Here is a 14129-nt window from a genome sequence, read left to right as displayed (position 1 = left end):
GCTACCTGTTGATAGGAAAACGGTCATGTGTGCAATTTTGGTAATTTACGCGATATGCACTGCATTGCGAAGTTGTTTCTTATTGCCGATCTGTTTGCTTTGTACGTCATTTCAGCACACGTAATTCTTTCCCCTTTTTTCATACGCGTGCTTTTATGTCGTGTTGTGCTGCCCATGAAATATATGTATATATGTTCTCTGCTCGACCTGTACTAAAATCTTCTGCTATGGTCTTGTAAGAAGATTCGCAGTATTGTAAATAAATAAATAAACAAATGGCACGCAGTCGTAGCCCCAGTGGGATATATTTGCTTTTAAGCATGACATATATGTGGCATATGCGGCGTGAAGTAATCAACATGACCGGGCGAACAAGCTGTCATGTGTACTGATCGTCTGGGCATTTTAACAAAGGAGACACCTTTGTTCTGGAGCAGAGGTCCTCTTGTGTTACCTGCTGCTTGAGTGCCTCCATGCGATGTGCCACGTTTCTGCCAGCTTGGCGAGCGCTTCTTGAATTCTTTCGCGCGTGTCCAGGAGAAGCCCCGGTTGGAGAGCTTGAGGGAATGGTCCTTTTCGAGAATCGTTGTCATCGACATTCTGCGCGCGCGTAAGCAGGACCTCGTTTGCAGCGCCCGACACACCTTTTCCGGAGAATGGGCCATCCTCAAGATCGTCTGGAAGAGGCGCTTTAGATCGGTAACGTTACTTGCAGCACACGACCTCTCTACGCTAGATTTGCAAGCAGTAAGCGTTTCAAGTTAGCAGCAGAAAATGTGGTGGGTCCGCTTTGCTGTTTCGGTGTTTGTGAAAAAAGATTGATACGAGTGACTATCAGGGTGGCGGAATCATTCCACGCGGAGCTTCCGTTTACGAATCCACTGCTTTGGCCTTTGGCCGTTCTCCAGTTGTCTACAAGAAAGGGGGGGGGGGGGGGGGGGGGGACAAGGAGCAACCATACAATTATGTACCGGTCTCACATATAGCCGAAATCTGGTCATGACTGCTCGCACTGCCTATAGTCTCGGCTCGACTGTCGGTAAATGTCAGAAGAAAACAGCCAGCCTGTAACTTTCTCATTTTGTATTACAAAGTCGGAACAGCCTGGCACCCTCATTATCGAGGTTTTCGTCTACTGCAGCCCCACGCGTTGTCATACAGCCGATGGTCGCCATTTTTGCTTATTTTTACTTCCACCTATTCATTCTATTCCCATGAGTAGCACTCAGTTTCGCAATAAAACATAAAAAAAAAAAGAAGTGAGCGAAAAGCCGCTTGCCGTAGTCAATGCAGAGCCTCCTCAGAAGTTGGATGATGCTTGGCAGGCTTTCTGGGAGCAAGCTCTGTCGAGAAAACATCAAAGTTACTATACATGCTGTTCTCGACACGCTGATTTCTTTAGGTTTTGTCTTCGTCCAGTTTCTTCCGTATTGTGAAGTACTGAGTGCATCAAAAGCAGTACAGAAATTACGGCTCTCATCACTGTTTTGGGGGTTATGACAGAGTGCGGCGGCCTTATATAAAGCTACAATAATTCGAAGCCTTCTGATCTCTTACCTACATTGCCCTTAAGAACAGTTTCATACCATCCCGCGCACTATTTCCTTCCGTTACTCGTTCATGATTTCATTAATGTTACTTGCGACATAGTGAAATATCTGCGTACATATTAATTCCTTTTCTTATAACGAACCTGTCTGGAACAGGCTTGAGAAGCAATAACGCCATAGTTTTTAGCCTGGTTGGTTGCGAAAAAATAAGTAGAGTAATTACTGAGTTTGAAACTGTAAATGAAAACTTGCAGAGTAATCATTACTGATATAAAAAAAAGTTGAGAAACGAGTTTTCGAAACAGGATTGATTGTCATGCTTCTAACGCATTAAATAGCATCTGTCAAGAAACTCCAGTGACACATTCATAACCTACGACTTTCGTGATAGGTTGTCATAGCTTCTAGGTTTTCACTTAAATCACCAGCAGCAGTCTGATGACGTTAACTTCACTTATTAAATGCATTTGAATGCACGATCCCACCATATTCTGCACATTTCAAGGGGAAAATGATGATAAGCAACTATAAATTGAGCCTCGCTGCCATCCTTAATATATGAACATTCCATGCAAACATTTGGTTTTATTTGTAGTCGAACAGAGAATGATTAATAGAACGACAATGCACATTGCAGGTCATGTTGGACCATTATGGTATTTACGAAAATAAATTCAGCCCTAATTTTTAATGAACGAGCATAAATACACACGACAACACGGCCGTTGACTCAAGCTATGTTTATTGACAGACACAGCGTTTCGTTTTATTACAACCCTTGCTGCAAAGCAAAAAAAAAAAAAGTGCACTCAAGCTTCAGAACCATAGCTGAAAGCAACGCTTATTCCTTTTGCTCGCAGGCGAAAAAAAAATGCCAATTTCTTTAAAATCTTGTGATACTTGCTTCGTTCCTCACGTAAACAAATTGTTAACGATTTATAAAAGGCCTATATATTCATGGTAACCTAATTTTGCTTATTTTATGACATTTGGTTAAAGTGGAAGTGCGCTGGTTTAGTACTTATCATATGCCTTGTACACGCCTTGTACACTGTGTAGTTTCCAGATTTTCAGGTCGGTTTGACGGCGCTCCCCATGCACACTTAGTTGATGCTATCTAACGCTTAGTGACTGTTTCGAATCATTGTCCTGTCTGCCTCTTGATGAGCAGAAAAAACGAGAAATTGCCAAGGAACGAAAGGTCTGGGAGGCGGTGTCCGAGTGCCAGTTCATCGTGGGCCTCAAGTCGTTTTTCGTCACCTCTCTATGGTAAGATCCACGGTGCGTTTCGCATTAATTCAACCTGGAGAGACAGAGAATAAACATTATTTGAAAGCAAAACTAAAAACAATCTCAGGATGCATCTGCTCGGCTAAAGAGCCCTCTTGCTTTCCTTGATTGAAGTGAAGGCGCCAGCTTTTCTGAATAGCTCCTTCTTGTCCAACCTCCTTCCTGAGCACTCAGTTCCGGATTCACGCTCACAGTACACTTTCATACTCTTTCAAAGAACGTACAAGGTTAGGTCCCAACGTGAAAAATGCTATGACCACCTGTGCTAAATACGAACATTTTTACGAAGACGACTACATAAGGGAGTTAATGCTCCGTAATCAGCGCTGCGGTGTATCGCAGGCGAATACTTTTGCATTCGCCTGCTCTTCAAGGACAACGCTAACGATTTCCGCCGGAACTACGAAGAGAATGTTTTCATAGAGAGATGCTCTAGTTCATGTAGCACATGTTGAGTTGGAACACTAACTCACTTTAAAAGCATCTGCGTCACACCAGTACCCATGTCCTAGACAAAGATCAATACGCTCATTGTAATTTGTGAATATAGCTGTGCGCTACGACTTAAGCATCCGTGGTACATGCGAATACACTATATCGAATGGCGTGCGCTCAGGGTAAATACAGCTATACACTCTAACCAGATAAAATGAATTAGAAAGAATGCGCTCATGAAAAATGAAGCTGTGATGACGCATGTTCTCCTAGTGTATGTGGATATGTAGTGCTATACAAAAGAGAGTGCACTCCTGGTAAACGCAGCTGTAGTACGCCAGAATGCATGTTCCCTGAGTGCATGCAGATGCATTCCTTCAGGGGGCGTGCACTATATAGGCGAGTGCAACTGCAATACATCATGACGCATCCAGTCATGATGAAATTCTGTTGGACTACACCAACGCTATAAGTTCATGGGGAATGCAGCTGTGTCACATCGGGACACATGTACTCACGGTGTGGTATGCATGTCACTGTCTCCTTCTGCCCTGTACATGTTAAGCCGGGAAGTTGTTCACATCCTGTTCACATATGCCTGTCACTTCTTGCTTTGCAGTTACTGTTTCGTGGCGGAGTACTACGAGGGATGCACGCTCCAATCTCTTCTCGAAGAAGGTGCGCTGCGGGATGACGTCATTGTAAATATCGTCTCCCAAGTCACATACGCACTCAAGTACATCCACGACAGAGGTGCGGCATTCGATTCTTTAGACATGCATTCTGCTTTCACAATATAATGGAAGTGGCGAAAAGCCAGGTCGCATTCATTTGTTATTTGAGATCAATATGGAATGATCAAAACTAAGTGTGCGGGTTAGAATCGATTTTTGACGGACGTGACACTCTTTATTGGACATCATGCTTCCTTTACTCTGCCCTGGTTCTGCTTGCAGCTTTTGTATGCGTTGGATGAGAAACGACAGTTCACATCTACAATTATTGGGCGAAGGCTGCTAGAGGCGCATGCAGTACAAACCTGGCTATTCACATCTGAAAGCACACTCGCGTTCTTTTCCTTGGGTCGCATCCCGTTGCTGCCCTATAGACGCTTAAAGATTTCTGGAACAAAGTTAATGCGCCAGCATTAAGGCCCCTATCGGCGAAAAAAACGCAACGCATAAAATTTGGCTACTGGTTGGCGGGAGGTGATACACCTAAGCAGTGAGTGTTCTCATTGGTTGAAGGGTAGTGAAGCCACCACACTTGAAATGACAACTATACTTTTCGATATGCATTCATTGCGTCCATGTCGCCACCTTCAGGGCGACATGCGGCGGGATGATCTGCAGTCTGGTTGGGTGCAAATATGCAGATAGACCTCTAATCGCACGTACAATAATATTTGTGTCTAGACCTTCACTCTCCCTCCAGTAGCGGCGTCATGGGATTCGGGTGTGGAGATAAGAACAAGCGTAGGCTTCACTGAATATTTGCCAGCTAATAGTTTGAATTTTGTAATTTTTTCGCAAGGACAGGAACTACTAGCGCGTTGAAGCTTGCCACGTTCTCTTGCTTTGCAGACATGATGTACCGCAACATCTCGCCGACGACGATCCTCATAGACATGAACGGCATCGCGCGTTTGTTCGACTTCGCCTTCAGCTCCGTGAGTTTGGAGGCCTTACGCGTTCATAGCGTCTTCTCCCCTACAACATTTTCGTATTTGTCTCCCTTAGTGAAAGAGACGCGATGCATATTCATCGTCGAGGTAACCAGAAACGACGGCATGATGCCAAAAGCTACCAGTTGCTCATGGGATGATAAAAACAAGCAGTGAGATAACGAGAGTAACAAAGGCGCTGCCCCGTGTTATCCTTTCGAGTGGAATTGATCCTGGGGTGAGATCGCCTGAAAAAGCACCTTTTCGAAACTGACTAAAGGCGCAAAATATGTGTCAGAACTTCCTGCCCAGCACCCGTGAGCACACATCAAATCCCTACAACTCATTATAGTGCTTACTGTATCCGGCTACCCCGACACTCTTGGCAAAAAAAAAAATAAAATAAAATGAATATCTTAAGCTTACCTGTGGCCAGTTGTGAGTGCAGCGACATAAAAATCGCGCACATCCCGCACCCTTACAACCGCACCCCGAGTAACTATGCACTCATATACTGATAGCAGACACCAGCACATTTAGATATTGTCACGTGGTAGTGACAAGGCTATAGGCAGCCTCGAAGAGATTTGGGCTTCACTGTACTAAATACTGTAATGGGTTGACCTCTGTCAGCGCTCAATTTGAAGGCGACGCTGAAACATCTAGATAACGACGCAAAAGGTGACTAGCATAACATTGTGCAAAGAGACGAGTGTGGCTTAAACCATCCGCGATACACCTCGATGCAACCAGCGTGACAAAAAAAAAAATGATAACAGCCGCGTCTCGGCAACACTGAGCGTAAATAGAATCACGGGATATTTCTGTGCAGTACATGAAAAATAATAAGGCCGCACACCGGTGGTTGCCAGCAGCAACAAATACAGAATACAATAGTTCGTGGCAAATTCGCTAAAACTCGCATACCCTAAAAATATAACTTTGATGAATTTTTCTCTGAAGTTTTAGTGGCATTTGCATTTTCGAAACACAGATTCCAAGATCCATCCAAGGTGTTTGTTCGAGAGATTCTATCATTTCGATATGACAGTTTACAACCACTGTTACACTTCGTACAAAATTACGTACATGCCTGGGAAAAATTTAAGGGTACAGTTAAGCTCCTGCTAAAGTGCTAAGGACCACAAGCCGCTAATGATAGCGGCTTGTGGTCCCTATAGGGAGGCTTCCGAATTAAGAAATCGACGTAGACGCGCAGTTTGGAATAGTGAACTATAGTTTAGTCTACAACCCAGAGGCGCTATCTGCTTAGCAACGGTACGATGATTAACCTGTTCCCTCGGTATAAAGAAAAAAAGACAGCGTCCCTTTTTCTACATCGGGTTAACGGTGTTAACTGAAAGAAAAAAAACTGGATGATAAATATATTACACTTTCCACAAAGCAGGAGACTTACCCCTCGGAGTACTTTGGAGTCTTTTTGGAGTCTTATTGCTCTAAATGAACTCTGAGATGGGCCAACTAGCCTAAAAACACTTATTACTAGAAGCAGATAATGTGCCATTACGAAGGAGTTTGGAAAGCAATATAATTAGGAACAGCGTGGGGTTTTGCTGTTTTACACAGGTTGGAAAAACGTCCAGCAGCCGAATCGGCTCGATACCCTATATGGCACCAGAGGTTCTAAGGATGGAAGTATACGGTAAGCCATTAAAACATTCTCCTCTTAGAGCAAGTATTAATAGACTCCTGCCGCAGTAAAGCTTGTATAACAAGTATCTGTCCGTTCGCAAAGGATTTGGCCTCCTGGACCTCTGAAATTTGAACTTGTTCAAGTTTTACCAAAATTGGTGTCCAACCTAATTTGACTATGGCCTACAGTGGTGTCTGCCGAATTTAGGTTGGCGACCCCAAAAATTTGGCCCACCAGACTCTCAAAATTTAACTGCATCCGAATTTGGCCACTGAACTGAATTTTCTGAATTTGGCCGCTGTATTTGGCCATTGGGTTGGTCAATTTAGGTGGGTTACCCCCAAACTTGGCATGTCTATGCATTCTCCGCAGTAGGAGGCTACTTGCAACGTTGAATTTTTTTTCCAAACCCCAACTTGTGGTTTTGCTAACTCGCTTCCCAATAAAAGTTCTTTCGCGTAAACAGGGTAGTTTTCTTTTTTTTTTCGACTACCAGCTCCGAAAAGACTCTCGGCAAGTATGCACAGAGAACAGAAAAGCCAAGTCGATAGCGCTAAGCTGTACACTGTGCTTAACAAATAAACTGAGAGCGATTATGTTGGTGTATAAGAAAATGGTTAGTACATAGTTCTTTTTACTCAAATAAAAGGCCAAATCCAGCAGACGTAGACTCAGTATGAAGGCACAGCCCACGTCATGTGATTGATTGACATTGCATCTAAAAACAATTTTTAGATTGTGTTCGCTGAGCATACGCAATAGAGCGAAATAAAGTCTAAAGGGGATGAGTTTGTACCTGTCAAATTATGAAAAACGACAGCGCAAAAGTAACAGTAGCAGTGCAGTAGCAGTGGAGCGGACAAGGATAGAAGAGGGGCCCCTTGAGATATATATATATATATATATATATATATATATATATATATATATATATATATATATATATATATATATATATATATATATATATATATATATATATGCATTCGAAATGTGGTCGCCGGGAATAAATGAAGCAATGTTATGCGTAATATTTGAACATGGAACTGGTGTTTGAGTTCAGCACTACTTAAGATTGAGGTGGTATTTCCGGCTTTGGTAGTTAGCATAGACATTTTTAATCGGTACAGGCCTGCTAAGCGAGTCAATAATTTTTAGTTTAGAATTGTTTGTAACAAGTTATCGCTTGCAAGTTAAGCAATGTACGCCAAAACATACGGTAGATAAAAATTTAACTATGACCCAAAATATGTATAGTAACAAAGAAGCTCCCCCTCTCTCTCTTTCTATATATATATATATATATATATATATATATATATATATATATATAGAGAGAGAGAGAGAGAGAGAGAGAGAGAGAGAGAGAGAGAGAACGACTTTATTGCTATATATCAGCTATGTGCAAATGAATTCTAGTTGTCACAATTTCGATGCGCACCCTCATATCAAAAAGATAATCTGTTTGTGCGTTATTCGTAACCAAGAAAAATTCCTTCGAGTTAGTTTTGAGCACAGTAGTTGTGCTATATGGACCAAAAAGCCATGTCGCGAATTGATATTTGGATTATCAGAGTCGCTTGCAAAATTCTGACACTGGCTTTGTAACGCGGCCACGTTTAAGTGCGTTATGTAGCGATCTTGATTCCTTCTTTGCTTTCTTCGTATTCGGGACAATGCAGTGGCTCACTGGTTAGGGCGCTTGACAACTGAGGCAAGAGAACCGGGTTCGATACCATCTATGGCGGCGCCAGTGCACTATGCGACGTCATTGCACGTTAAAGAACCCCAAGTGGTTGATATTCTGGAGCCATCTACTACGGCGTCCCTCACAGCCTCATTTGCTTTGGGACATGAAGTGGGTAATAATGGGGTAGTTGCGTTCCTGTATAGTAACCATTCCTTGTTACTAAATAGCTGGCATCTTTCAGGTAGCCTTTGTTTTCTTTTCTAGCTGCCGTAACAGTACTCTATACTTATTGCGAAAGCAGTACTACAACAGCCAAAGCGAGACCTCGAGTTGCCGCACCTACGCCGTGAAGAGGCGTAGCTACGCCATGAAGAGGCGTAGCTACGGTCTCCTCATAAACAAAATCAGCCTGCCATTACATTTGAATTCACGTTACCTCTATTCCACGGGCAGTAGCTGCCAACTCGGGTCGCTCTTTTCGTATGGAAGGGTGATATCAGAATCAGCCTGCCAGAACCGTTTGCATTCTCGTTACCCCTACGACACGCAGACACGTCCATGCGGCTTGATTGAAGAATGACTTCATATGTGGGCTGGTAGCTTACGCTCTCGCGTCATACCCTTAAAAGATGAGCTTAAGGGTCCCCAATAATGTAGCACCTTACACTGATAGGGTGTGATAAGAGAATAATGTAGCAGGCAAAAGAAGCTTCCGCCGTTTCTTTCGCAATTCAACTAGGGTTACCCAGAGCTAAACCACTACTAATTTTTTTTTTTTTTTTGCGTTGAACATTTATTTGCATCATTGAGCGTTAGAAAAATATAACCTTTTACCAGCGACTTTTCTTTGTTTATATTTTTAGATCGCACCTCCGACTACTGGTCGCTGGGTATCCTGGTGTACGTGCTGTACGTCCGCCACACGCCCATGTCCATCTACTCGGCAAAGACCAACCTCGATCACTGGGTCGACAGGGACTACATGTACCAGTGTGAGCTTAAGCCACGTCCCGCTGAGCGATGGACGTCTCGCCTATATGTGTTTTCACCTTAATTTCGGCATACAGATGAAACTCTAACCGGCTTAAATGCCAAATGCGAGCGTTCCGATTTAAATATAGTGACTTCAACATTAAAATGCAATTAATGAGCTCAAAATTATAGCAGCACTCCTTGTACAATTGAATGAATACTTCCATGGGGCATGGCACAAGACCACTTAATTTTCATTCTTAAGAATGGAATGGTGTAAAGATCAATTTTTGGGTTTTGTGGCAGGGAGAGAAAGGCGAAATGGTATTGAAAAAAAAAAAAAAATAGAGGATTCAATTAGCTCCACTTAAGAGCTTAATGGCGAAAACACTTTTTTTCCTCCATCTCTTCTACCTATTCCCTCTACCTTTCCCCGTCCATATCTATTTTGCGTGTTTGTGTAGTTGTTATAATTTAATTTCTTTTTTAGTTCTTTTTTTCTTTCTTTCTTTCTTTCTTTCTTTCTTTCTTTCTTTCTTTCTTTCTTTCTTTCTTTCTTTCTTTCTTTCTTTCTTTCTTTCTTTCTTTCTTTCTTTCTTTCTTTCTTTCTTTCTTTCTTTCTTTCTTTCTTTCTTTCTTTCTTTCTTTCTTTCTTTCTTTCTTTCTTTCTTTCTTTCTTTCTTTCTTTCTTTCTTTCTTTCTTTGGTTTCGTCGTCGGCCATATCGGCGGACTCCTGTCCTCGATATGCGAGAATGAAGTTCTAACCACCCGAAAGGGAAAATTATGTCGACGTCACAACCTATTGCGACGTCTCACGAACACATCTTGCGAACGCGAGATCTTTACCACAAGTTAAGAAAGGCTTTCGCCTTAAAAGGGGCCTAAATTTATCGATCCAAGTGCTCTAAGCAATATAGTCTCCAAGCAGTAATTGTCCCATCTCACAATGAGAACACCTAAGCGCCCCTAACCGCGATGGCAAGTTTCAAGTCCATAGTGCCATGTCTACCATACTGGAAGAGCCTAGTAAAAAATAAAATAAAAAAAAAACTACACATTCTTTTTGTTCTTATAGCGGAATCGCTGTGTCGTTTTTTACAGCAATCCTGTTGTGATAACAGAAATTTCTGGTGTACAAAATTTTGCGTAATGACAACAGAAAAATACTACAAATGTACAGGATACAAAAAGTGTTACAGAAAACAAACTGCACTACTACAAAATGTATTATAGAACTGCAGAAACGTCTATTGATACGACAGAACCACAAAATATTTTATTGCACATTTGACACGTTTATGCAGTTTTTCCAGCGCCAGCTTTTAACATTCTCTTCTCTGGGTTTTCTTTTCATTGTCTTGCAGATGCCGAGGTGGTCCCGATCGTTCTACCCAAGCACATGCCGCAGCACGCAAAGAGCCTGATATCTGGACTTCTGGTGGAGGTAACAGACTTAGACTATATATTGATGGCGATGAAGGTTATGGTCAGTAGTGTACGCCTGTACTTCGTTGACAATTAAAGGGCGCATTCTTTAAAAAGATGACTCTAAAACCACATTTAAAATTTTATAAAGAAGGGGACGTATCGTTGCTCTACTCATTTAGTCGCATTGAAGCCATTAGTCTAGCAATTCGCTTCAGAACTCGATCACTGTTTTTCAGAGGCCTCGGCTTCGGCTAGGCTGCCGTTCAACAGGCTTCTTCGAAATAATGAAGCATCCTTTCTTCCACAGGATCGACTGGGACAGTTTCAGCAGGTAAGTAATTTAAAGCGCCAACTTCATTTTTTTTTTTTTTTTGGTCACATGGCTCGGTGTGTTTCTGTGAATCGAAAATCAGTATTAGGCTCATGGATGTGCTATGACTGTCTCGAAAATTACCAACCAAATCCACGACAAAAGGCAGATTCTCAATGATATTTCACTTTACAATCTTAACCTAAATTTACATTGCATTTGCGCAAGTAAAATTTTACGACCAGTATTCATGAAAATTATGCATATTAGGATAAGCTTATGCCCGGTTAATTTTTAAAAAGTTCAATATCGGAGGAGTACGCAGTCTACAATGAATATAACCAAATAAATTGGCATATGATAGTATTCATGACAACACATCGCTCTTTGTTTGCTTCGTTCCAGGACAAAAGGCATTACGCCGCGGAATGCGCCCAGAGGGTACCAGTCACCTTGACGGCGGGCTCACTTCCACAGAACAGCCGAAGCAGCCAAACCGACACTCCAAATGAACTTCTTGCCTCCGCGTAACCGTACCTTACCACGCTCTGCAATGCACAATCATTATCCCGCAAAGCCACACCGCAAATCTCGTCCCGTTAGTCCGTAAAACTATACAGGGCGACGGAGCGCGTTCTTAACATGGCGCGCACATTTTTTGTCCTATCCCCCGATATCTCAGCCAAGCTATTTTATCGATGTTGTATGTTAAATACGAAATAGCGCGTGCACGTGCATGCGCAATAAAACAAATATATTTATTGAAGGGTATAAGTGGCGTTTTTCTGAAAACCTCGGAAGAGGCACGTACAGGGCGGATTGCATTTAGCGGGAACACTTGTAAGCGTGGTACTGGCCCTCGCAGCTCCAACTGCGGTGTTCTCGCGCAGTTGAAGAGCTGACATGCATTGACTCTTTTGCACTCTGTGGTTACCTCGTTAAAATTAAAATGAAGCCTTTTGCAGTGGACCTAAGAAAACAATACTTGTCCAAGTTAAAGGGCACTGGCGTCTACTACGGGTTCGCACATACCACGACTGCCAGTTTCAGTTATGCAACGCGTGAAAAATGCTAGGAGGAAAAAGCGTGCTCCGTTTATTTTTGTCCGCACCAGTGCATCTACTTTCTGCATGATACTTGTATTGGTCTAGATAGTAATATCATCGGCACACATCGCACGTTTGAGGTGTGAGGTTTTGAGCAGGAGCATGGATAGGGATCTCATGGCTGTGACAAAGAGAAAAAAGGAGAGGTATATCCCTGGTTATGAGCAGTAGTCTTTGTAGCTTCCCAAATTAAAATGGGACTGTTCTATTACTAAGGGAGTTTCTGATGTAATTGCACGTCTTCGTACCTATGCGTTCATCTCGGAGGGACCCTTAAGAATCGATGCATGGGATATGTTGTTAAAAGCCTTGCTCAGGTCTAAGGTTCGGACGACATACAGTCGCTTCTCCCTTGTCGTGTGAAGAAAGGCATCATTTTGAACGTTTGAGTATATCCTGAGTCAAGGAGGCGGGCCTAAAGCCGATTTGATTACTAAGGAAGTGTCGTTTAGGTACAGGCTTTGACTCTGCTGAGAATTGCATGCTCTAGGATCTTACTTAGGCAGAAAATTAGGCAGGTGTAAGATTTTAAACGCACAAGATATTTGCCAGCTTTGGGAATGAAGATTACCTTGGATTGCTACCGATACCACTGCTGCGAAAGTTTGTAGTTTTGGTTCACCGTCGCTGCGGATGACGAGTATTTAAATAAGCTAAATACCCTCCCCAAACATAATAACTCGAGATGTACCGCTAACTTCCACCTCTGTGTGAAATTTAAGTATGAACAAGAAAATGGCTAGACAGAGGACTTTTTTTTCTATATTTAGGTACATAAGTGCATATTCTAAGGGAACATAGGCGGTAGTAAAAAGCAAGGAGTCACGGAATGTCCGGGGGATATCTTGGTAGCGCTGACAATGCGACGCTGCCAAAAATAGAGAATACGAATAGCTTATTCAGTATAGAGCAATTGAGGCCAATTTATCCAAGAAGTCAGTCCCTCTTTTGATAAAATACCACAATGCCCCAAGGCCCAGGACAAAACGCACATCTTTTACATTGTAGTGAATAAAGAACATGAGGCGACGACTCAAAAGGGCGTTCCTAGAAGATAATAAAACAGAGTGGCGATCTCCGAGAACAATAGCCGGATACACATTGCGAGACATTTTGTTATGATACAGGTTTCGGAAATTTACAAAACACAAAATTACATACAATTCGAGGGCGTTATAAGATGTTGATGCCTTGGAATCAGATTTGTGTCATCCTTTCATAGTTATGTTTGCAGTACCCTATCAACCCGAACCAATAGTGGTTATAAGCTTTCATGAAGGTGTCACATCCGGTGTGGTCACGTCATTTCCTTCCAGCCATTGGGAAAACTTCTGGCCAGGTGACGTACTTCCCCCCAGACATACACCGTATTTTATGACACGCGACACGATCTTTTTCAATTGAGCTTTAAGGATATCGTAATAAATTCGGCAAATATTGTTAGCATGTAACGAAGGGCACGAGCAGAATAGCTCGCAATAGCTCTGAGACAATGTCTGCAAATAATTGCAGATAGTCAATAGCTGTTCACAGAGAGATTTGTAGAGACCACAGTGCGAGTGGAAAAATTGCCAGTGTGCAGAGAGAAGAGCCTTGTTATATTTGCGGGTAAGTGCCTCGCATTGATCCAAATGAGCGTTTGCGTAACCAACCTGCTGTAAAGAGCTGCAATCTACTTCAATTTTAATGACAGGTTCTGAATATACATATCGTCAGAAAGCCGCAACTGGCCATTGATTACTGATAAAAAGGTTCGGCTCTAAAAAAAAAAAAATGAGTGAAGCCACTTCGGGGCAAAGATGTTCACCGCAATAAACTGAAAATGAAGGTTTAGGTCGGGTACACGGGGTCTCAATTCCAGCAAAAAGTTGTAAACTGCTTTTGGTAGTCCGAGGCACGCATTTTTAATAATAATATAGATTGAAGTTTGTAAAATGACAGGCGGAGTGCAGCCAAATTTCAGTATAATTTATTTTATCGGCCGAGGTGGCCGTGACGAAGGGTGCCGTGAGTCACTTCAGCGTGACCGT

At 42.4% G+C, this 14129-nt stretch overlaps 1 protein-coding gene across 1 annotated transcript in view; it reads left to right on the top strand.

Annotated features, from left to right (window-relative positions):
- LOC146186351 (uncharacterized) overlaps window positions 1-11450 on the top strand; it is a 34762-nt gene extending 23312 nt beyond the window's left edge. Inside the window, exons 7-15 of the mRNA XM_084608037.1 lie at window positions 538-699; window positions 2722-2819; window positions 3895-4028; window positions 4859-4944; window positions 6526-6601; window positions 9146-9274; window positions 10620-10699; window positions 10920-11014; window positions 11399-11450. Coding sequence (XP_084464163.1) covers window positions 538-699; window positions 2722-2819; window positions 3895-4028; window positions 4859-4944; window positions 6526-6601; window positions 9146-9274; window positions 10620-10699; window positions 10920-11014; window positions 11399-11450 — 912 coding nt within the window. The remainder of the gene's footprint in view (window positions 1-537; window positions 700-2721; window positions 2820-3894; window positions 4029-4858; window positions 4945-6525; window positions 6602-9145; window positions 9275-10619; window positions 10700-10919; window positions 11015-11398) is intronic.
- Window positions 11451-14129: the final 2679 nt, after the last annotated feature.

This window comes from Amblyomma maculatum, chromosome 6, assembly GCF_055883805.1.
Source record: "Amblyomma maculatum isolate TAMU_Amacu chromosome 6, ASM5588380v1, whole genome shotgun sequence".
Classification (NCBI taxonomy): Eukaryota; Metazoa; Arthropoda; class Arachnida; order Ixodida; family Ixodidae; genus Amblyomma; species Amblyomma maculatum.
Note: the sequence above shows the minus strand (reverse complement) of the source record. Positions and strands in the feature narration are given on the sequence as shown.